General features: G+C 34.8%; 1 protein-coding gene across 3 annotated transcripts in view; it reads right to left on the bottom strand.

Moving 5' to 3' along the window:
* Nucleotides 1–25,915, bottom strand: part of dnc (phosphodiesterase dunce) — a 338,757-nt gene that overhangs the window by 297,014 nt on the left and 15,828 nt on the right. For 2 of the 3 annotated variants that reach the window (XM_066391535.1, XM_066391541.1), the window contains exons 1-2: nucleotides 3,475–3,925; nucleotides 1,935–2,197 (exon numbers count right to left, since the gene is read on the bottom strand). The exons of the other annotated variant lie outside the window; for it this stretch is intronic. In XM_066391535.1, the coding sequence (XP_066247632.1) occupies nucleotides 1,935–2,023 (89 nt within the window). In that variant the 5' untranslated portion in view covers nucleotides 2,024–2,197; nucleotides 3,475–3,925. Of the gene's footprint in view, nucleotides 1–1,934; nucleotides 2,198–3,474; nucleotides 3,926–25,915 lie in introns of those variants that run through there. 3 annotated transcript variants of the gene reach the window in all.

The following is a 25,915-nucleotide window of genomic DNA, read 5'->3' as shown; positions in this document are numbered from 1 at the left end:
TGAGATTGAACATTTTATAGTTACGAAGAGAAAAGGTCTTTTCAGTCGCAGTTTCATTTTTCCTTTGAATATTACATCCCGTGCGCATTGGGAAAATTAAGATTGCACAAGGAGTTTTAATAGAAAATGGTACTTTTGTGAGAGGCATAATGTCCCCATCAAGGTAATCCCTGGATTAAAATTTGTAAACGATTTATAACTAAGAATAGAAGTATGCGACGCAAAGAGCTTTTATTTGGAAAATGTGGCAGTATTTATTTTATACGATCGTATAAAGTGTTCGTACAAATACATAAAATGAAGGCGGCGTTATCTCTGCGACATGTAACTTTGATTGAAAAATTACGAGCTTATTTTACCGCAACCATTTCATACAATTAAACATAATTGTAAGGTTCGGATTAAAAGTAAACAGCGCAATATTGCGAGGTTATTGCAACGTTTTATTTATCTCGATAATTGTTATGGCCTTAAAATGCCCTGCAAAAATATAGCTTTTTTGCAGCTTATAGTTTGAAGTGGATAGAATTTGAAAAAACATTTTACAAGATTCATACCTAACGACTCAAAAATACCGCTGAATGCGAGCTAGTTTGGTGCGGTAGAGGCTGCATTCCACGCCAAAGCTGCCCACCGCTGAATTCCTACCGCTCGCTAATGAATTCGTACCGCTCGTCAATGAGTTCGTACCGCTCGTCAATGAATTCGTACCGCCAGGGATGCCGTCGGATAAACTCAGTTTTCTATAGCTCTCGCGTAAATCTGCCGAATTTAAGGCTAAGCCTAAGCTTAAGCTCCGGCTGCCGGCGGTGGGTAGCGACGCCCTGTTATGATAAATTTCAAATGTCATCCAAAATTTATCAACTTAAAAGTCAAATTATTAATGTGCTGTGGTAAATTTATCTACTTAAAGGTCAAATTATTAATATGCTGCCGACTTTATGCTAATTTCCATAGAAATGTTGAAAGTTAGGTCGAAATAAAAACTCGACCCTAAAAAGCCCAAATGTACTGAAGATATATTAGTATCGCAAAATGTGTTATATGCATTATGTGGACTTGTTAAAAATTAAATAAAGTACCGGAAATAATGTGTTTAGGATTATTTTGATTTTCCTTGGTTACTGAGTGTCACTTCAGTGTGCCTGTAACATTAAATTAAATTAGGGCGATCGAAGGCAAATAAATAAATAAAATTAAAAGTCAAATATTGAAAACGCTGAAGTGGCTCTTCGAATCGAATTTGTTATTAAAATTTCATCAATTTCACATTATCTGCACACCCCCTCCGATAGGATTGTGGTACGAAAAGCGATCTTCCGAAATTTTAATACATACAATAAAGCAAAGATAATACAAAAATCGCATTTTAGCTAGTTTTTTCTGCAAAATTGATATTTCCAACATTGATATCGCGGTTTTAAGTAAAAAAAGATACGTTATGCAGATAAATAATACATGTTCTAATCAAAACCAGCGGAATTTACTGAGGGCAGTAATGGCACGAGATAATGGTCCTCGCGGCGATTGTGTGTTCATTTAGGAATCTGCTTTAGTACTACCCAGAGACTTAACCGAAACAAATGATCCATATTAGCGTGAAGCCGAGAGAAATAAAATTAAGAGATGAAATGAGAAACTTGAAGGGGAAATAAAATGATTGTGAAATTGAAAAGAAGCCCACAAAAACGTGGATGGTCGTAAACGGTCATTAACCTGTAGAATGTGAGGGTTACCGTATCTCATAAAAACCAAAAATAAAAGCCATTACACTGGAAAATCGTAAAAGATTGTAAGTTTTTTGGTGTGAGATAGAACATTGCATTGAGAATATAGGTCAAGGATCGTAAGACCACTACGTACAGCCCCATTTTTTAATTTAAATTACATTTTGAAATATCTAACATAACAGTTTGAAATATTGCGAACCTTACCGGACGTTAGCTAGAGTGTGTCTCCTATTCCTGAGATATCGATTGTGGTACTTCTGCAAATCTCCGATAGAACCCTGTTCAGCCTGCATCTTGCCGTGGCTCTGTGGGGTGGTCGGAATACCACCTCCAGAACCCTCGATGGAGGTGGTGGAGTTGACCGCGGATCTAGCGGTTTGATACTTCCGACCTCCTGAGGGTTTACCGCTCAGGGTCGGGGAGGGAGCATTTTTCTTCTTTTGAAAGCTGAGGTGCGATCCCAGAGGCTAAAAAATATAATATTTCAATTTTTAAACACGACAATTGGTAGAAAATGAAAGCAGAAAAGCCCGAATAATAGATTGGCAAACTCAAAACGGCCAGGTTATCGCTACTAGTAAAATTTATGTAGTTCAAAATGCTTTTGTTCCATGTACTTGGACCACAATCACGAAATATTTTTTTCAATTATGGTGACCTTTCGTTATTCCAGCATTGATTTTCCTTTTCATATGAGGGTGCTTTGGAGCGGATTACGGTGTGTGTTAAACATTATTTTTAGGGTAACCATGTAAACAAATCGCGTTCATCGCTTATCTTTTATCAATGCTTTATCAGGAAAGTTGTTTAGGGATTTGGCCTTTTTATAGTTGATCCATTACGTTTGATGTTTACGTCAATCTGCGTCAGGAACACATATTTATTTACTACAGAAATACACGATCAGGTTTTTTCCCAAAAGGGGAGTGTACGGGTTACTTGCTCAGGCGGAATTCCGATTAAATTTGGCAACTTGAAGTATTTTAGGCAAATCGCGAGTAAATCAGATTAATTATTAGTCATCAAAGTCAAGAAGGACGTGCACGTTGAGAAAATTATTATAACCGCTGCAAGTGACTGTCGTGAATGCGCCCATTAAAAACGTCCGCTCTCAGCGGCTACGGTGCGCTTTGACTGCCTGAATGCGCCTATTGCGCTAAAAAATAATCAAAATGACTACCTGCTTGTGAACAACAGTCCATCTTTAGCTATAGAAAACTTCCCACTCTCGGTTACATTTTCTTTAAATAATAAATTATCAGGGAAGTTCAACCGTGTCTGATGTAATTGGCAGCAAAACCGATTACACGAAGCGTAGACACCCCCTTCCCTGCCATGATGCAAGCATGAAAGTAGGTCGCCAAAGCAACTACTGACAAAAGGGCACAAGACAAAAGCATTGGGACTAACTAATATTTTACCAGCCACCGTAATTATTCATTTGCTCTATGTATGGTGACGAATAGACCCTTAACTTTCTATATCCTTTGACGCGTCTAAAATATTGAGAGAAAATAAAATTTGAAATTTCTTCCGGCGTAGGAACGTGAATGACGGGGTAAATTTATTGATGAAGTTTAGGCATGAATAAGAAAAGTAAAGTGATGGCCAAGTTGACTGCATAATCATAATTTTTATTCTGATTTTAAAGGCGAAAAATGTCACAACAAACTAAAATGATTTCAGAACGTAAAGATTTTTTCCATAATTAAGCCAGCAGTAGCATAAAGAAGAGTCATATTACCTGCAAAGGGGTCCGCTCCTCGTCCTCCTCCTCCAAAAGTACCTCCGAATCTTCCTCCAGGATATCCGTGAGTGGCACCTGCTGGGGAGATCTGGGAATCGCAGTGGGGGTGACAAACTCCCTGTTTGATTGAGTGGAGGTTTGACAGGGTTCCGTGTCAACCGGCGATTCCGTGATGGTGCTGGCGGACGCTGACTTCCGATTGGACGGCGCCTTGGTTTCAGTGGCGCCGCACCAAGGCAGGCAACACTTCCAGGCGCCCACCAGCGTGCCGGCGGGGGGAGGGGATTTTTACCCCTGGCTACCCTCCTTACTCTGCTATCTATTAAATCGTATTCCTTCGATTGGTGCTTGCAACGATCAGATGAGCAATCAGGTGATTTATTCCAGTTTTTGGTGGTACCAGCATTGGTGTCAAAGTTTACCTTTTAGAGCATGGCGACGGGAGGACCTGTCCGATTAATTTCACAATAGTAATGTATGCTCTTTCTGTTGTTTTTTTTAATGGGGAATGACTGCTGACGAGTTGTTTATTTATTTTTGGTTGTTCCAAATGGCTGGCCTCAAATGAACAAATAATCACTAAATGTTAATCGTTAATAGCAATAAATTAGGTAGTGATTGCGCCACAAATAGATCGACATTATTGTATTTTAAATTAAAAGAGAATATTTAATTCGGAGTAATGAAAAAGGGAAAATTACGTCAATAACTATGTTTAATTCCGTAAATTACTGGTAAGAGTTATTTACTTTTGACTATGGAGGAAACAAAAAGGGCAACATCACATTGTGTAAAGGGACAACAGCTGTCCCAAATTAGGGGGTGATAAGAGTTACAAAAGCGTTCGAATTGTGGCAGAGTTGTGCTCTTACATTTACAATCAAAAACCGTTTTGATATTAAAATAATTCCGAATGGTTTCTGAGGTAGCTAACAAGGTACATAACTTTTTCAAAATAATTTTCATTATATTCTGATTTTCTTTGTAAAGCAGTGACACACGTTTCAATAATAAAAATTATGTGAAACTTTGGTTCACAGTAATTTCTGAAAAATGAACTAATTGCTTTCAAAAACTTGGCTGATGTGTCTTTCATTTTACAGCCTCCGAATCGCTAAATTTTCACAACAAAATATATCTAAGACATAAATACAATATACTATCTCCCCCCCCCCCCCCCCAAAAAAAAAACAGCTGCCTAGTGCACTTTCAACCGTAAAAGTTATGCAAAGCTGTGATCACTTGGAGTAAAATTGAGTTGAAACAAAAAAATAAAAAGGATTTTGTAAAATTTTCAATTTTTCGAATATCTCAGGAACCACTAGTTTCCTTTTTTAAATATCTGAATTGTCATATATATCTAAACCGCATTTAATTGAAGAGGTAATTACACACCTTTACCACAATTTAGCGAACCCTGAATCTCTTATAGCTCCCGAGATTCAAACAGTAATCCTCGAACTTGGAACACCCTGTATATTTTGAGGCAAGCTTGGGTGCAAAAAAGTCTATCGGTCATAAAAAATTATACACTGAGCAGTGATTTCAGCTGTTTTATGGGAAAATTGCATTAAATCTGCTTTCATCACCAGTAATTATTTCGTAACCGACTGATATTACAGCTGCACTGTAATGGCCAGCAAAATCCATTTCGCTCGATTTATAGTCAGAAAATCATGTTAGAAATTAGGGAACTAAATAATTCAGCCCTCGTTCGGTATTGATTGGTGTGGGTCTATTATTAACATGGGAGCATCACATCACGGTAGAAAGTTAACGAAAATCCTTCAAATAAATAGGAATTATGCGAGGGAGCATGAAAATTCATACCACTAAGTTCTGGAGTGAATTGAAAACAAGAAACTGCAACTTAGCAGGTTTTGAAAGAAGCTGAAAGTCAGAAGAAAATACGCTGTATGAAAGCATAAAACGCAGAAAGGACTAACTCTTATTGAGCCTCCATTTTCGTTATTCTAGGCAGTAAAACTTCCGAACTGAAAGGCTGAGACATCGAAGCTCGCATAAAGGCAAGTTTCCCCTGAAACTTGTTATCTTGAAGGTTATATATTTTGCAAGTTAGATGGCCGGATGAGAATAATGCAGATAATGCTAACGTTAATAGAAATGGTTTAGAATTAAAATTATTAGGCATCAGACTTGAGTTGAAGTTATGCAGACAGCGATAAAAATAGCTTTGTCTGAGGTTAATTCAACTTCCAACCCATATGAATCTAACGCGGTTTTCTTAGCCACAAAGCAATTCCGAAAGCATAAAATTAAACGTATTAATGAAGCTACCTATAGTTTCATGAACAGTTACACCGTCATTCATACATCTATTTGTTTTGTAAGCAACGAACTGAGCTTTCGCCCAATAAATACTTTCATATATTTGCTTTTATTCAAATTTATTAATGACTCTTTCATATCAAATTACACAAAAACATTATCCTGCGCAATTCTAGAGGCAGCCCATAATTTTCATGTTTTGATAAAATGAAATGGAGGGTCAGCGACAACCCACGCAAGCGACATAAAAACTCGCGTCTTTAATAGGAAAACGATTTCAGTGAGAACTCTGTTTTTCATGCCAAGAAATTTTCACAACAAAAATTAACTTGTCGTCCGAGGATTGAATTATTTATGCCGCAATTCCTTCTAACGTTAAATCGGAATTAAACCGAACGCCTTACAGGGCAAGGAAAACGAGTTGAAAGACCAAAATGTCAAGTCATTCAATCAACCTGTTGCGGGAACTTTGCCGAAAGCGTTTGTGTTTGATGGTGTGAAGGTGTTTTGGGATTTGATTATGGAATGCGGGAAAATATTTGAAATTATATGTCGGGAAGTTTATTCCCAATATATTTCAACGTCCAAGAGAAAGGTTAAATTTAGCCGAGCATTCTGTAGCAGCTCTTTCTGCTGCATATTTTCAATTTAAACAGATTTTCAGTATGTAAAAGCTCAGATCAATGGTAAAATTATTGCGATATTTCAAAGCACACGGCTTTGGTATTTAATCGAACTCTCTTAAACTCAGTTATCCAGGGAGCATTCTAAACATACGGCACAACTCTTAGAGGATATTCCTTGGACGAAAATAAGGAAAAATGTTCATATGAACATACGTCCGGAATCGCTTCATTTCTGAAATACAGGATGTTAGACAAACAGCCCTGGTGTTTTCGAAAGAGTTCGGCAGTCGCTTCGAAGTAAATTGAATTCGTATATCCTCATCAGTTACTTTAAACCATTTTTATAGATTTGCAAGCGTTAATTCGTTGATTTAAAATTTTTAAAACGTGGACGAAAGTTGATGAAAGTTTGGGAACGTATTGACTGAAATCAAACGTTACTACGCCTATTGAGGATTACTTAGCATGTCCCGGTGGTAAATGTTGTTAATTAATAATTCAGCTCATAGCAGGAAAATACCATTGGATCAATACCTTACTGAGGTACACGCTATTTTTTCAGGACTTTTCAAATTATCTGTTTCGCAACTCTTCCAGTTTCTGAGTTATTACTCTGGAATCTCGCACACAACGTATTATAATATTAATTTTCTACTTCAAAGAATACAGTAGCATCTTTACTCCCTCTGAAGAGGGACTAAAGTGAATCAATTACTCCCAAGAGAGTACACAAATCTTTACTTCCTCTGACGTAATCAGTCATTCACATAAGCAAATAAAAGGTTAATAAAATAAACGCTTTTTGTATCTTAGAAATTATACTTAAAACTAATCCTGAAGTCATTTCTAAAAAATATTAATGTTGATATTTAAACAATTTTTAAACAAAAATAAATGTCTCATTTGATCTGATAACAGTTTTAACTACTGATTCACAGAAAGTCACAGAAAGATCACAAGAAAGGGTAACGTTGGAAAGTGAAAAAGTTTCTGAAGTTGTCCAAAAATTTGTTTAGCGGCATAGTTTTTATTATTATCAGAATTATCCACATTATCTGCAACAACCAATCCACTTTTCCAATCTCCCAATATCTCTAGTTATTCCGCACTGGCACGGAAATCTGCTTAAAATGCAGCAGACGTCCTCCAAAAACAATGCTCCGTGTAGAGATTGGCACCTGGCAATGTGAGAAAATAGGCAATTTTTTGGGGAAATTTACCACCAAAGCTTGTCCTACAGATAAATTAAGACAGCTACTATTACTCTATGTCCAAAAGAATCGACTGTGACGTTGATCTACCTTGTTTCTCAACTCAATGTGCCAAGTACAATATCTTACCATATGAATATCATTCTCTACACTAGAATTTTTAATAATAAATGATCGATCCACATATTACTTCGTTTTTTATAGAAACTATTATAGAAAAAGAATGAACAGTAACATCATTAGTCTATAATTGGCAGAGCTCAAACCTCGAGCAAATATCTGCTATTCCTGTGATGAAAGCAACCTTCAAAGGTATAACACTATGGAAATGTTTACTATATTATTATCATTTCCCTTTACTAATAGAGCATCAGTAGCAACCGCTAAAAATTTTAATTGTTTGATCTGCATTCAACACTTTAAGACTTTTTGACTTGTCACCTTTATTTTTCCTTTATAGCAATGCCAAAAGCGCCTTCACTTTTATATGTCCAAATTTTACTCAGCGATAAAAAATGTCCTCGCCATAGTGTACTTGGCCGAAAGAATCGATGCCTGCAGTTGCTTCAATTCTTCAAAAAAATATGTCAGGAACTTGTAATTTTTCATCCTTCTTTTTTTTTTCATTATTTTTGAAGTTCATATATCGTTTCTCGTGAATCGAATTTCGCTTTTTCGGTAAAAGTGCTGCAGTGGCTTCTTCCGCAACATGTTCAATATTGAAATTCATGTTTTCCACTTAAGTCAGCATATAATAGATTTAATAATGTCTATTCGATATTTATTATCGATAGTCTTTGACTCTACTTATTGCTCCACAATAATCTGCAATAGACCTGAACAACCACCTTAGAATATCAATATACAGATTAGCATTGGATTATATGCAAAAAATAAGGAGACCTACATTTCGAAGTGGAAGAAATAAACGTTATTACAGTACTTTTCGCGGTCGCGAGATTAAGACTTTTTAGTCTGTATAATATACTGTTGTAGGCCTGCGAGAGCGTTACAAATTCCAATTCTAAATTTATAACCGGGACACCCTATATAGCAATTGCCTCTTAAATAAACCAATCTGGCTACTAAATATAATCGTTTATGAAGTCGATCTATTTTTGGACGTATTTTCAAAATTGCGTGACAGTGATCAGCAGCTGTGTTGAAGTTTCCCGAAAACTTTCCCAAATTTTCACGAATATATCAAATTTTATGCTCGACTCGCGTACCTCCTCAACAAACCTGTAAGTCTGGATTTAGAACAAAGCTCAATTTGCTATTTCCTAACAAAAGCTTTAATTTTCCTTTGCTTATTTCTGTTCACATTCAAATAAACATGGTTTGAAACAAGAATAGTTCCGTGGTTTTATGTGTGCCATAACAATAGAAAAGCAAACACCAAGCAAAACAACATGAAATGACCATTTTCCAATCTTCCAGTTATTTTCTTTTATTTGAGGACAAACCTCTCAACAGGTGGGCCAAATCCTGCATTACCTTCCAAAAGGTAAAGGTCCTTTATGAGCAGCAAATGCCACTCAACAAAGAACTAGAAAAACATAAATTTATGACTATGATTAACCGAGCTTTAAGTAAATTTAAAGCAACAAGGGAATTGTGCCTCAGCACTGAACTGACATAAAATAAGCTTTAGATCAATATCGCTATAGCCGCTATAAAAACGATGGGAAAAGGCTTGCCTCAAAATTTTCCAATAATGCCCCATTTCAGTCACCTGCTGTAAACTTAGTTTCTCAACGCTTCTGGTTAGTAATCAATTATTCAGTTTCTGTTCATGTGAAACTCCATTTTCCATATTCTGACACGATTTTTTTTGAATTCCTGACTTACGTTTCAACTAATATGTGTATGTATGTAGATACAGATGTCTAAACGTAGCACTCACACAACCCCGCTCAAAATATTCCAATATAGGGAACAATAATTTTCCAGCCCTCAGGACACCTCACAAATGAACTAACATAAAACTGGATATTTATAGTGAGACACAAACAACAATTCCGCTGTATGTTTACGTGGGAAAATCCGCTCGCGGCCCTCTGAAGATCCCTCGATTGTCGGTTACCCTTTTAGAGGCACCAATAACCGACATTCCAGAGAAAGTTTTCCCGAAAAATCCAATGCATTTTCCATAGTTTTCCCGTCTATTTAGCACTATTTTCGATCGGAAATTCGGCCAACCAACGAACGCGACACCGGTCGATGTGTATCGGTCGGGACAGCTGAGCCGATACTGAATGCGACGGCGCTCGCAAACCGGGAAAGCAAACTCGGAAAATTTTAACTTAAGGAAAATCGGTAACTTCCTACGTCGAGATGAAAATTTGGCCCTTTGTGCGTCTCTGGATTGAAGTGACGATGACTTTGGATCACGGCTCTGGATTACAAATAAGTCCTATTTATTGAAATGAATTGCTTTGTGAGGTCATTAAATCCAACACCTAATTCGTTAAAACGTTTAGAACCGCGTTAGAAGTAATTGTCATCTGTAATTGGATAAGTTTGCAGAAACTCGAAATAAAATCAGGACCGTACCAACAGTGACCTGGAATTAGGAAAATTGAAACTATAAAATTTCCCATTCAATCAAATCTACACCTCTAGCAACTGATATCAAACACCAGTGTCCGAAATTTCCATACTGGTCCTTCTTGTATTGAACACAGGATATTATATACCGGATGACACACACAATTGCTATCCAAACGATTATTCCGATTTAGTAAACAACATTGTCATGATGAAAGTCATGGATGAGTAATTCCCATTTCTGCCTTCCGAATAAAGTCCGGTAACCTTACGATGATATACTGTAGATAACGATAGATTTTGGGTTATGCTTTCAGCCATGTCTTTACAAGGGGTCAATAGTGTGTTAATTTTAGTTATGTAAAGGGCCATTTTAAAGAATGAAAGTGCGTCTTTCATATAGAAAAAAAATGTGACCATCGCTCGCCTTCATCATGCATTTTGCTACAATTTTATTCAGGTTCCCATATAATTGATACTAAAATTGAAGATTAAAAATTCAGCAGAATGCTAGTGATATTCAGGGTGGAACAACCAAATACAATAAATTCATTATCTGTATATTTCGTCATAACTGAAAAAATTACCGAAACACGTCAATTTTAGATTTTGAAATTATCCTGAACGTAAAAATTGTGTTTCTAAATTTAACCCCCTTTGCGTGACAATTGCAACCCCCAATCTTTTAAATTGGAAGCATGGGTTAATGATACCTCAATTGAAAGTTCTTTTCATACTTTATTCAAAAAACTCTTTTCAAAAGCGCTGTGGCTTTAAACTTTATCGCAAAGAATAATAGGAAAAAAATAAATTCATGTAATTAACGACATTTTCTACAATAAACTTAAAACCTATAATAATAACTAATTCCATTTTGTTATTGATAATGTAATAAAATAATAAAACAAATTAATTTCAATCTACTATGAGATGTTCAAGATGCATGGCTCGAACCTCTTGGCAGTGTCCTAACCGTAAATAAAAATGTCTTCTAACATTAATCAACATCTGAAGCGTAACCGATCTAATCGCAATCATTGATCTTCTTTTTAAGTTAGCTAGATCGCATGGTTACTTTTGTATATCATATTCTTTACATATCATCATAAGAAGAACTCTAATGGAGTGAAATCAGGTGATCGTGCTGGCCATTCTAACAATCGTCACTTCTCTATCCGCTGATTTGAAAAAGTTAAGTCGAGATGCATTGAGATTGATTTGTTTTGTTATTTTATTACATTAGTAATAACGAAGTGGTATCAATTACCTAATAAGTTTTTAGTTTGTTGTAGAGAATTTCGTTAATTACACATTTTTTTCGAATTATTCCTTCAAATAAAGTTAAAAACCATTGCAATTTTAAATATAAAATGAAAAAACCTTTCAAATGGGGTATCGCAAACCCATACTTCCAATTTGAAAATGTTGGGGGTTGCAATTGTTATGCAAAGGGGGTTAAATTTAAGGATGACATTTTAAAATCTAATGTTGATATGTTTCGGTATTTTTTCACATAGTTCGAAATATGCAGACATTGAATTTGTTCCATTTGGCTGTTCCACTCTGTATACCGTTAGCCGCCAAAGGGCTGTTATGATTACTGGAGCTTTTATTTTAATAAATCAATTTCTGCGTTTCCGAATCGGCTGCGAGTAAATAATATAAGTTTTTCTTGTGAATCTAAGAAAAATCGAAAAACATATCGTTTGGATTATTTAGACAGTAAACAAAATGAAATCTATTTTTCTATATCAAGAGAGCGAATTCATGCCCCGAAAAATGCCTTTTCATAACTAGAGCTGACACTCTATTAAGCCCCCTGAAAGGAATCTGTTGTGATTTTTTGGGCTTTTTTATTAACATATAGAGCCCATAAACCAGCACAAGACATACATGCCTTGAAAATTGCTCATTCTCTACGGAATTCTTAAACCACTTTAAATTAGATAAAACGTTAAATCTGAAATTAAGCTCTTGCACTTTGTGCCAAATTGAATTCTTCACCGATTGAAATTCTTGCGGTATAAACCCGGAGTAAAACAAAGCAATTTTAGAAAACCTAATTGTAGGAAGGGGTACTTCAGAAGGACAGATAACGAAATTACTACTTAACCATAGGAAATAGTGCCAGAAATTGAAATAAAAGGCAGCGTTTAGCTGTCCCATAGTATAATAATGAATGGAGGAATTCAATTTTCGCCATTATGCAGTTTAATTGGTCTTACACGGCGTTCGAAAACGTCGTTTCTATTCATTTATTTGCCTTTTCCAATAGGAAACGGCTTAATTCAACGAATAAATGAGTCGATCGGCCCCTATCGACGTTCGTCAAGTTGGAAAATGAGAGTTCTCGTTCGGAATATACAATCAAATCATTTACATAGTATCAAATTTCTCCCTGCAGCATATTACGAATAACCGTCCAAATTGGAGATGCTGGGACGTCACTGGTAGTAACAGGTAATATTTCCAGATTAGTAATAACAGCGAAAGCAGGTAGGTACCTCGTTAGATTATCTTGAATATTTGATATTTAGTCAATTTAACGCCACATAACCGCAGTTATGTGGCGTCAATGTGCAGGGGCAACACTATTTTTAAAGTGCTTTTGCTATCTGACTTAGAGGTACAATGAGGCTGGAAGTTCTTATAAAATATTCATTACAATTCATAATAAATAAAATGTTAAAATAATCAAAATTGTTGTTGAAATAAATAAGTAAAAATCAAGAGGACGTTACAGTGTAAGTGGTGATGTGCGAAGGTGACCGACCACCCACGTATAAAATTCTAGGCAAGAATAAACGGCATAAAAATTGAACAGAAGCATTAGAGCATAATACACTCATATCCTATTACCAAGACACTCCCACAACTTCTCTCAGAAACTGAGATTTCCTTAGGGGAAGGCCATATCGCTTTTGCGATCATCACGTTAGTACTAAGTGAAGTCTGCATTGATGGCTTAGCAGAGTAATAGGAATCGACAGAACAGACGTATTGCATTAAAATATGAGATGCTTCAGTACGGAAAAACAATAATTACGAAACAATAGTATGGTTGTAATGGCAGGGGAATTAGGTTGTAATTACGGCAATTACCCTGGGTTTTGTCCCTGGAAAATGCTGTTCCGAATTAATCAAATTAATTATACCATTAACTATCTAGGGAACGAGTCACGATAAGCGCTACCAAACAGAGCATGCCACAACAAAACTCTCTGTTAATGGAGTGTATAGCTTTTTCGTCCCATCGGTCGATGAGAGGCTAATGAAAGCCTGTTGAAGTTCTGATATTGTTTTTCCAAAATACCCTACATACCCCCATTAAAGTGAGATCCCAGGGGATCAAGGAAATGGTGAAAGCAGAGACCAAAATTTTCGAAAAAATTACAATTTTTGCACTGTTTCAGGTAATTAAAATACCTACAGCACCAACTGAGGAGAAAATTGAATCTGTTATTTTCTACACTTATAATGTGTTAATTCCACGAAATTTTGCAATTTTCGATGGTCAATAACAGCTAATCGGTTGCCGAATTTTTTTCCTCGATATGATGTAACATGTATATTCGAGTGCATAGCTCGATATACCCGCAAACTACCTCTGAACTTTTCATTGCTTTCAACAATACAATACTGAATGGGGTTAAATTTTAGCTTTACTTGGTGCTTTCAGGGAGGAAACCCAATTGGTAACTTAACAATACGAAAACCAAACTTTTTTCAACGATTTCAGTTGGCTGAACAAGTTTCGAAAACAGTTTTTGTTTGGATGTTTTTTCGTCGTTGCTCGCTAACCATTTATTATATTAGACAAGGTGGAATATTTAACTGCACAGAGTTCTTTATAAAAAGCCTGTCGTTTGCCAACTTGATAAAATTTTCTCGTCTCTGCAAACTTTTTACTCTTCATTTGAGGGTAAAAACAACCCCAAACTGTTTTAAATGCAGGAAGGCGCCGTCACCTATAAAAATGTAATTTTTAAATTACAGCAAGATGGTTCGTTGATCTACGCGTCGATTATAAAATTTAAGGGGAAAACTTTCCTTCAAAATTACAATTTTCAGGGTGCTGTAAGGGGGTTACAACCCCCTTGAAAATTTTACATAGGAACAAGGGTTACGTAGCATATTAAACACATTGCATGTGAAGGCACATAACTACACTCATCGGCAAAAATCTTGCACCTCCCCAATATTTATATTTTCATGCATGTAAATAATACATTGAGCAGAAAATTCAGTACGGATCATTATGAACAAAAACCAAGGAAGCAAATAAGCAAAAAAAAAATGTTTTAAAGCTACTTCAAAAAATAGTTCATTATTGAAATAATATGGAGGTGCAAGACTTTTACCGATGAGTGTACCACATACCATATATATAGTTTGAACGAGGGAAATACGCGTATTATCAATTTTATTCTATGAAAACATCCATTCATATAAAGAAATGCGCAGTTATGACAGCAACAAGATATTTTACAATTTCTGTTGGCTTGTAAAACAAGCTTTAAGAAATATAGTAGATGATTTCATATATGTATATATAATTGAGAAATGGAGAGAGAATATAAATTATTAAATTTCTAAAACTAGAAAAACTAAGGTAAAAACTGTAATTTTCATTAATTTCAGAGTTTTTTTGAATACATAATTAATCGGCCTGCACACCTTACAGATTTATTTCAATGTAATTTTGTTTGTAAATGCATGTAAATATTATTTTTTTCAATTCAAGCGCTCAGTTTTGCCTCATTTTAATAGAAAAAAATAGCATAGAGAATAACGATATACCTAAAAATAAATTAACAAAATATCATTAAGTGTTTGCTGAGCTAGGTTTTTGTGTTTCCTAGAAATGCGAATACATATACCTATCTAACGCATTAACTATAAGCGATAAACCTGAAAAATTTATTATCATGAAAAAACCCTCTGCAAAAAACCATAAAGAATATATCATAAATGAAGTCAACTTTATGTGAAATCGGCATTATCGCTAATAGCAAATCGAAAAAACCTAAACTAGACAATAATAACAAGCTGACTTCGATAGAAGGATTCCGTACCCACCAATAATTCATAACCTGTAAATTCATAATTATTAGTCGAGAGAGACAAAAATAGCAATTGACGTCAGCAAAAGTTAGATCGACTCTTGAAATATACATTTTACCTGTTTATTAAAATATGTAAAATTTTATGTAGAGACGAAAGGAAATATTATTTTGTAAGTATTACAAGAACAATCATATTAGAGAATTATTACAGGAAAAATTTTACTTTAATTTAAGATGGTGGAAAATTGCTATGGGAAAAAAATCAACAGTATGATAATATGATTTGACGTGAACTACAATATTTTCCTTATGATTACTAACAGTTGAAAAAATGAAAAATCATGAGCAATTTTTAAAGGAAACGGCCCAACAAGACTTCAATTCTCAATTCAAATTTGCTGCCCCGAATGTCTCCCTCGATGCATTCACAATAATAAAATACGGTACTTTTATTTTTCGAAAATTTGAGCATGAATGAAGGTAATGAATAAAAGATGAGCGGCGTTCTCGAATAAATCCCGAGATCTCGAACAGCAAGTCAGAGCAGCTCCGGGATGAAATCCTTTGAACCTCTGGAATAGGTCTATGCGATATGTCATAATCAAAAGAACGTTGCTGGAATATTAAACGAGAGAAAAGTCAAAGACCTACACAACACTGAATGTGACGAGATTGGAGCTGATGCCGTATTGTCGATTTTTTAAATAAATTGTTTTCAAGTCGGGCATAAAAACTCATAAAAAGGGAATTTATTATTATGCATTTATTCAGTTTTATTACCTATTTTTCACGAATGGTGTTGTTCTATATTAGTCCTGGAATAGTTGTCAGATAGGCATGAAATTGGATATATTCGTCAAAAACATATGAATTATTTATCAGAAATAAATTGAACTTTAAGATGTTGTTGTTGAATGGACAAAAAGAACCAGATATTAAACATACAGTAACTTAATTTCCATAAAATCTAATCATCTCACTGATTACGTTTAATATGTGCTATTTTACATTCACCCCTGTCCTAATTAAACTTTACTTCTTGCAGTCGTTATGGTAGAAAAATGAAATCTTCATGTTTTACTAACTCAGCAAAGCGAATAAGGCATAGGCACGAACGCCCTAGGGGTGCAATTAATTTCCCTCCTTAAAATGCTTATTTCTGTTTTAGAGAAAGGTTATAATTATTCCTCGGCCCTTCCCACTTCATGTGTCTTCAGCATTCATATTTATCTAGAAATTCAATTTGTTTGATATGAAATAGGAACTCGGAGAATATGAGGGTTTGTTGTGCTTATTTTTCTGTTTTCTGGATAATTACGGCAGATGATATCTGTGCTGTTTGATTAGGGTGGAGGAAAGTGTCATTTAAAAGAATGAGCTTGATGGATGGAAAGACAAAGAGCAAGGACTTTCTAACTAGGAAATTTAACGAGAGCAGGAAACAGGAAAGTTATATTGTTCATCCTCTTAACAATTCAGAAATTTGTATAAAACTAGGAACTTTTTATTTAGTTTTCCTGAAGAACTTTTCTCCTGTGTTTGCAAGACGAGCGTTCTTTTAGGTGGTCTACGATTAATGACCTAATTAAAAAATGGCAGTTTCCTTTTTCCTTTCGTACCACTTCTTCTTTTTCTCCTTGCTTTTTTTAGTTTCATTTTCCAGCCAGTTGTATTCAGGGTCCCTAGGTAATCGTACACAGAGTCTAGGGACATCGAATTTATATGTGTCAAATGGGGTCATGCTATTCATAGAAAACCCTTATTACGTAAAACCAAAGGTTTACATGACACGATTCACAAAAGAAATAATTTCGTGATATTACTGAGTTCATGGGTCGTTCTGCGCGATTCCTTAAAATAAATTATCTTCTATAGCCTGTTTTCCCTAACCTAAACTGCCCGCAGACAAAAACCCTTTCCGCATGTGTTAGTTAGAACATTTTTCCTTCAGCTTTCCATTAATGCTGAACTGAATTAATGTTCAATAAAAGCACTGAAAAAATTCCGTTTATCGTAAGTTGATGCAAACGGTAATATATACAGTTCTAATTTGTTGACCTGAATAATCATCTTGCTCTTCTCTAAACACTCTCTAAAAGGGCAAAAAATATGTTTACCGCATTGCGCGCACTTTCCATATCCATATTTAACATATATTTAGTTACTTTGCCGCACTAAAATTTTGTCTGAATATTGGAGATTCAAAGGCTCTGTCCAATTGAGATCTTTGTGAAGTCATTTCGTCGAACCCACATTTCCTACAACTTAAACTAATTATTCTCCCTTACAGGAATGCGCCTCATCCTTATCCTGTGTTTCCTTATCTCAGAGGAGCTTTGCGTTTGAACCCCTCTCAGAGTATGCAGCCAACGCAATGTGCCATAGAGCATGAACGATTCATCTAAAGGATTTTAGTTAATTAGATGTTTTAGTGATTAACACATTAAAGTAACAAATTTTCCGTAGCAACAAATCCAAACCAGCCTGCCGTAGTAAGTAATTGGCCAAACTATCATCTCGAGATACTATGCAGTAAACGATAATTTGGATTTTACTTTTTAATGTCTTAAAAAAAAATTAATTTGTCGTAGAGTAAAGCTCTCCTTAACAGAAGTAAAATTTTCTATGTATAGAAGAAAAAAAATCACGTAGAGAAGAAAAAAGTTCATGCAGAGAGACATTATTGTCACTGAGAGGGGAAAAAATTCGACTGAAAGAAGAAAACGTTGCCATATAGAGAAAAAAGTGATGTGTCCCAAAAATTCTTCGTTAGCAATTTTTTACAATAATCAATAAAAATAATACTGCATCGCACAACGCAGCAATACAACGAACGCAGCAAATGGTGCCCTAAAGAGCAAAACTCGCAGCCCTTGTAATTTATAACTTTTATTGGAAAAGATTTCAAGAGTTCATTGTAAGGAATGAACCCAAAATAAACTAGTTCCGACAGAAAATAAATGAGCTTTCGCTCGGTTGTCTAAACCAACCAGTTGAACGAGTGGTTCAATTTAATGGTTTTAACAATATCGGTCCTGGGAGCTTAATTAAAGACAAAACTAAAACTGGAAAAGCAGGCTAGACCGGGAGATTATTGGCCGGGACCAACTTCAGAGTGGGTTTGCCGCATTGATTCCTGCGTAATTGGAAATCCTAAAACTTTAAATTCAAACAGACATTGCAGCCGTAGTTCGGCATCTAAGCACATAGAACCATAATTATATAATATCTGAAGTCTGTATGGCCACAAGCTAACTTGAAATTTTGATATGCGAATTTAACTTCGAAAGCTAAAAATCTATTTCCAGAAGTGGATAATGAAATAATTAATTTTCGGTCCTGAAAAAATGAGCTCCAAGGGAAATTAATTATTTCCTCATCTTGGGGAGGTCTCAATATTAACGAAGTAAAATGGCTTTCGACTTTTCGTAAAAATTTAGCCACTACAACAATGATATTCTGCATTGAAATTAAATTTAATTTATTAAGCTGAAGGAGTGCAATTTATAAACTCTTTAATAGATTAATTTATCAGTACTGAGCAGATGAAGAGCGGGAGTTTTCAAATAATTTTCGGTAAAATTATTATTGTGTCATAACATACAAAGCTTGTATTTCAACAGATTTCAAATGAATTTATTGCATAGAGCAGAGCTGCCTGATTACATGCCATTATTTTACACTACGAACAATGATGCGAAAAATATGCAAATTATTATTATTGCATTCATTATTTTGGTAACAAAACTAATTATGTTCCAGTAAAGAAGAGTTTATCAGGATAATAAATACTTGATCCATTTAGAATTTTGACTCATGTAATCTGCTAGCAATTTTCGCTCTGAAAGTGAAGGAAAATTGTATTTTGAAAGTGAAACATTTGAGAGTCAAAATATTCACATTTTGAAATTTCACTGATTACCTGTCAATTCAAAATTTGAGTACTATAAAAGTAAAAAAAGAACCCATTTTTTTAATTTAATTTATGTAATTTCTTTGTTTTTCCAACTCTGAGAAATAAAAAATAATAGAAAGTCTAACGAAGTTAATTTTAATGCTTTTGAAAAACACTGTGGCGACGTTTCATCGGTCATCCGCCCTCACATAAATGGCAAAGCCACGCAAATTCAACATCATAAATCAATAGTTTTCAGAATTGTTTAGATTACTCAGGAATTTGAAGCAAACCCAAGATCCCAAAAGTCGTAATAGGATTTGGATTTCTGTGAGATGATTTGTAAATTTAGTTATAATCCTCCAGAAGCTTTGGGGAAAATCAGAGTATTTCAGCTGAATCGGTATCAATCCAACGAACTACAAACTTTACACAAAGGAATAAGTAATTATTGCTTAACCTTTTATAGCGTGACTTACCTTAATTTAATCTACCCTTAGTTAATCAAAAGGTAATAATCGTAAACCTTAATTTGCTTTGAACCTGAAAGCTTGAACTAACTCGAATACATATAAACGTTTCATTTAGAGCTTACCTATGATAGTAAACGTAGTTGTGTAATGGCGAAGCACTTACCTGAAATAGAAAATAAATTGTAAATAACGTAGAATAGTTCTGATTATTAAATGTTACTGAAAAGGAAGGAACCGCTCATTTATCTTGAGAAATATTAAAGCTATCAATCTGAATTAAATTTGGCATCTATGTACTAAATCAGAACTTCGAATTTGACTACTGTGATATTGGCGTTGTAGCTTATTATTCCAACTGAGATATCAGAGATATTATCAAAGGAAAAAGAAAGATATAAAAAATTCTTCGAAACCGTTTCTATAATATAGAAAAGAAACTCAAATGATGTATGAGCTCACCCTTACTCAACTCGAAAAAATCAAGTGAAATTAGGTCTGGGGATCGAGACGGCCATTCAAAAAAACCGCATGTTCAAATCCAATGGTTAAGATAGTGTTAATCTAACCATTACCTAACTAGAGCTACATAATATGATACCTTACCGTCTTGTCGAAAGTGCAGTAAATTTTCTTCTAAATATAAATTTCTCTCTAAGTCTACCTGGTTCTCTAATTCATGATCTACTAGAGGCTTGATAGATCTATCTGAGCATATCAGCATACATCTCGCCAATTAAATTCCCTTGAATAAATAATGAGAGAATCTCCTAAGATATCAGTTAAACATTAATTTCCTGGTTAAACATTAATTTAATTTCCTTCTAACAACGTGCGGATTCTCATCATTTTAATAACAACAATTTTGTTTATTAACATGTCCATATAAATAAATCCTTATAATTAAAGCAAATATTTTTAACAAACTAAGTCTGTAATATGTCTGTTATACTTCCACAAAACTGAATTACGGGTGATCGTCAGCAAGTCATGAATAATTTGCCTTTTAGTAGAATAAAACTTTTGAAATTTCATTATTTCCCGTATTGATTTGCGAGATAACCTCGTTATTGTGAGCTTCTAACAAGTGGATAAAATCGGATTTAGCTCAAACTGTCCAAAAAACTTAAATGTTTGGCTTATCGATAATTATTATTGATTGAAACGACAGAAACAGTTTTTTGAAGTTAAGCTTCCAGCTGGTGCGTGTACACGTGGCTTACATTTTTCTTGAGCTGCTCTTTAGTAGGTAGATGACCTCGATGGCAGAAAATGGCTTGAGGATGATGAGACCTCAGGGCATGTTAATGGAGTGTCCAGCTTTAATGCATTCTAGAATACAGTGCTTGAGACAAATCAATCCTATTGCTTAACGAGATCAAGGAAGCCTGTGGTCAAGGAGGTTTACGCTAGGTCCAATAAGATAGACTATGGTAAGGCGCTGTCGAAATATTTTTTGAATAGAACGGAAATCGAAACCTTACGATGCCAAAAACCTTTTTACCTTATGGCCTTGCACTCTTTCATTCTCGCCTCTCGGACAATCCTCCCCATATCGATCACTCCCCGCACGCCTGTTGCTTTCCCACAGATGCCACCGCGTCTCGGTCCGAGGGGGCGCTGTTGCCGTCTCGTTTCCTTGACCTTCCGCAGTCCCTTCACCCCCTCCGACGAGTCCATCACCCCCACGTGTTGAATAAATTAATTTTCATTACATGGCCGACCCGAACCTTATGTTCCGGCCGATAATGTAAGCAACGTTTCATCTACGTTGTTTGTTTATCTCCGGTTGACGTTAGTTTAAGGTGTTGTGTAACCTTGGAGAGACGGGGATTTAACCTCGGGAAAATGATATGTGTTGTAAACGTTTAAAGGATGTTATTTATGTTAATGGAGAGTTGCTGTCAGCCTCACAAAAGCGCACTTAGAAGTAAATTGATGTGTTGACTTAGTTGTGTTATGAATGTGTTAGACAAATATCTGAATGGAGTTCAATGCGACTCATAATATAAAATCGAGAAAAATTTATTTGTAATTAACGTAAAATACTCCTAATGAAACGCTAAAAATGAACTACCTTCGCAATATTAATGAACAAATGTCACCACATGCAGTCTATTAACATGGCACCCAACTATGAGCCTATATTCCTATAAAAATAAACAGGAATCTATGTTATGAAGGAGAGTAATATAAAACAGTTCTTTCCAAGGTCAATATTCTTAGTTTCACAACTTTCCGCCAGATGTTGCTAAAATACAAATCAATGCCGTGTGTCACGACTGTCCCGGGATATCTATAGTGAATAGTGGATAAAGAAAAAAGTTTCTCCATTAGCAAGATAGAGGGCATAATGTTATGCGCTTAACTGAAACCTGCAAAAGTTATTTTTTCAATTAGATTTCTTTGAATTCGTACATAGTAACCTACGTGATATAAAGGATGAATTCAAAATGGTGTCCGAGATTTTCTGTACCTTGTCGGCAATTCCTGTATTGCCCTCAATCACCAAATAGTATGTTAACACAATAATGTCACAAAAATATTTTTTTACAAATTATATTTTAACATAAAAACCAGTTTTATTTCAAAATTTGTTTGATTTAAATTTAATCGTCTTTGTAGAGCTTCACAGAAGGATTCCCAAGGGCGTACCGAAGAGCTTGTGCGGTATTTTAACTACACTCCATATATCACTTGTCTTACCTCAATAATTAGCATTCTAATGCAAACCGCAGTATTCATCCCCGACAGCTTAATCTCAACTCTACTTGGAGAACAAAGCATAATTATGAGATTCCCAACACAATAAAAAAATGTATTGTTATTAAGAACGCAAACCCCCTACCGCCGATGCGACACATGATTTATAGCTGAGCAAAGAGGTGTTCAAAAAGTTTGGGAACTAAGGACCGAAATTGTTTTGGGTATACAGAGTGTCTCGCTAAGAACGAACAACATGGGTGACCTGGAAGCAACAATAAACAGCGTGTCCCAAAAGTATGGAGACGTTGAATTACCTCAGGTGAAAAAATGTTCTACACTAAAGGGCTACAAAACACGGCACTGTGAATAGATGTGTCACTTTAAAGAAATAGAAGTGAACATTCTACTTTTACAATACGGGAATTACAGGAAACAGAGATGTTGGCTAACCCGGCGAGACATGTTTCTACTTATTGGCTTCATCACGCATGAGTGCGTATAACGCATGCTGTGCATGCCTGAAGATATACGTACATGCCGGTGTAGCCTGGAAAGGATGGAAAGAGAAAAAGAGAGCAACAAGTAGGCATCAGCTCAGAATTTTATGGAAACACCTCAAGTTTCTCCAATTCGTGGGCTTGGCAAAATTCATCTAATCTTATAATTACCTATGATAACTGGTCGTTTACGTAGGTCGTTTACGTCGTTACGTTTTTGGACACTCTCTATTTCAACTTGTTTAAATGGGGAAAAATTTTCCCATCACAAAACTTAAAGGTACCTTTATAATTTACATTAAAATTGACTAATTCACAGCAATATTGGACGATTTTGACATCGCAGTAATATTGATCAGTATCCTGCAATTAAAATGTGAATCGATATGAAGCAACTAATTGCTTTAATAAATTATGGTATAATGACGGAAATTGCTGATAATAATGGGTGATAATTTAAAAAAACTTCGTAGTAGACGGTACGTAAACGAACGTTGATTAAAATATTTGCTATTTATCTACATATACTATAAATTAAAATAACGTAGGAGTGTTCAGAAAAATAATGTAATTACCTCCTTCTTTAAAAAAAACATAAGAAATAATTAATCATTGTACTAAAATATATCAATAAGTTCTTAAGCAAGCAGAAGATTTGATTTAAACAAGGTGAAATAAATCCTTGCATTTAGTATCCCCCAAGAGCAATCGGCAATGGGAGTTTAGTCAGTTAATTTAAATGTAAATAAATAACTGTATTTTACTTAAATCCTCTGTGATTAGGTATAATTTATTAATTAAACATTAAAAGGAAAAAAATGTTAAAATGTTGTTTAAGTTTACGTTTCTGTTTTTCGTGTAGTAGGCATTGCTCTAAATGGAGGTGAAAACTTTACAGGGCCGTAACATCTCATTTTCTGATTGATTTTCACGAAATTTATACAGAAAATGTAAAAAAATGCCATCATTTTCGTCTTTAGCAAGAATTTCAGCAAAAAACAAACATATACTAATCCCTGCCATCATCCTCCATACCGGACAGCAGAAGCATTAAAGGATCAGAAAAATTCTATGTAGTATATACATTTTCAGCAAGTTATGAGCTTCGTATAAAAAGTTCTCTCCATATTTTACTACTCGATTGAAACCTCGTCCGGAGACGTCAACGATTGATCAAATAACAGAAATAATCGATTGATTGCCTTTGATTAAACTATTAATCAAATGATGTTATCCACTTTCATTAATAAAAAAATAATCGATCTTTTGATACCTTGCGAATTGATTATTTTTATATGTATTATAGTAAACGTTGCGTGCACCATCACTTTAGTTTAGCTTATAATTAGTGTTACACATACACTAATGGGCAAAAGTAGAAAAACTCTATTCTTCGGTTGAAATTTTTTTAAGTGTTAATATTTGAAAGTAACGAATTAGGCCTTAAGGTAGCTTTGATAAACACGTTAATATTGTGCAGAGATAAACAATTTTTTAAAGGAACATAAATACAGAACTTTTAAAAAAATTTGTTTATAACAATCGGAATTTATTTTTAAACAAATGCCTAAAAAATTTTGGTACTAGTTCAATTCCAGCATGGCTCGTGGAAAGCATTTGTCTAAAGACGTTCGACATAAGATAGTTAACGCCTATCAACAAGGTATTAAACAAGTCGATATCTCAAAAGTGTTTAACATTCATAAATCGGTTATTTCAAAAACAATTTCTAATTTTAAATCGCGAAATAGATTAAAATCGATTAAAAAAGTGGTCGTCCCAGAAAAACAACGAGGCGAATTGATTTATGAATCAAGAAAATTGCTCAGAAATATCCACGCAAATCTGCAAAACAAATTCTATGTGAACTTGGCCCAGCCCAGATTCCAAAGAGGGCTTAGGGAAGCAGGATTGTTTAGTCACAAAGCCGCAAAAAAAACCATTTATATCGAGAAAGAACTAGAAGATCCGATTTGCTTTTGCAAACAAATATTTTCCCTGGACAAGCAGTGATTGGAAAAAAGTGCTATTTTCACTTTCAGATGAGAGCAAGTTTAGCATTTTTAGTTCTGACGGCATATTATGAGTCGATCGGCCCCCAAACCGTAATAATTAATTTCAAGTATACCGAACCTACAGTTAAATATGGCGTTGGTTTTTGCATGGTGTGGGGATGTTTCTCCGGATATGATGTAGGTCCGTTATATATCAAGAGGGCATTATGGATCGGTTTGTGTATCTAAATATATTAAAAATCATAATGTTGCCATATACCGATGATCATTCACCACTCACGTGGATATTTCAAGAGGATAATGATCTGAAACACAAATCTAGAGTCATTCGAAACTGATTTGCGGACGAAAAAATTACGGTTATGGACGTTCCTCCACGTAGTCCTGACCTCAACCCTATAGAAAATTTATGGGAAGAACTAAAACGATGTGTTCGCCAAACTATGACGTCATCCAAGGGAGAATTAATTCAGGTAGTGCGAGAGTCTTGGGAATCCATCGACAATAACGTGATTTTGGAATTATTAGAATCAATGCTAAAGCCATGTCAAGTAGTTATAGCTAACAAAAGATTTTCTATGCACTATTCATTTAAATTTAAAATATCAATAATTTCCTCATTTATTTCGGAGTTTTTCTACTTTTGTACCAACTTTTTATTTATATTTTGAATACATTTTTTATTTTTGGTTTCAAATCGGTACTTATCTCTCAAGAATGTTTCTTATACATATTTATGTGTATATATGTGTAATAATTTCCAGATTCAGTTTGGTTCAAAGAAATAAAAATTACTAAAGTTTTTCTACCTTTGTTCAATAGTGCATTTCTGTAAGTACAATATAGTTGCTCCATTCAAACGATAATGCAAGACGCAAGATTCAACCCATGCCGCAGTCTTGAACTCTTGTGATATTAAAGCGATTGGTCCTTGGGTTGCGTCCCTTTGCATACTGAGGAACAAAATTTCTCAGAACTTTTAAAATACATTTACATACGTTTCGACGTTGATTGGTCTCTTCATCAGTGTACATAAAACAGTCTCATGCAGGTCGTGTAGAGAAAGCAAGAAAAACGTTTCGTTTCACACATATACTAAATATTTAGTTAAAA

This window comes from Euwallacea similis, chromosome 7 (genome assembly GCF_039881205.1).
Source record: "Euwallacea similis isolate ESF13 chromosome 7, ESF131.1, whole genome shotgun sequence".
In the NCBI taxonomy this organism is placed as follows: domain Eukaryota; kingdom Metazoa; phylum Arthropoda; class Insecta; order Coleoptera; family Curculionidae; genus Euwallacea; species Euwallacea similis.
Note: the sequence above shows the minus strand (reverse complement) of the source record. Positions and strands in the feature narration are given on the sequence as shown.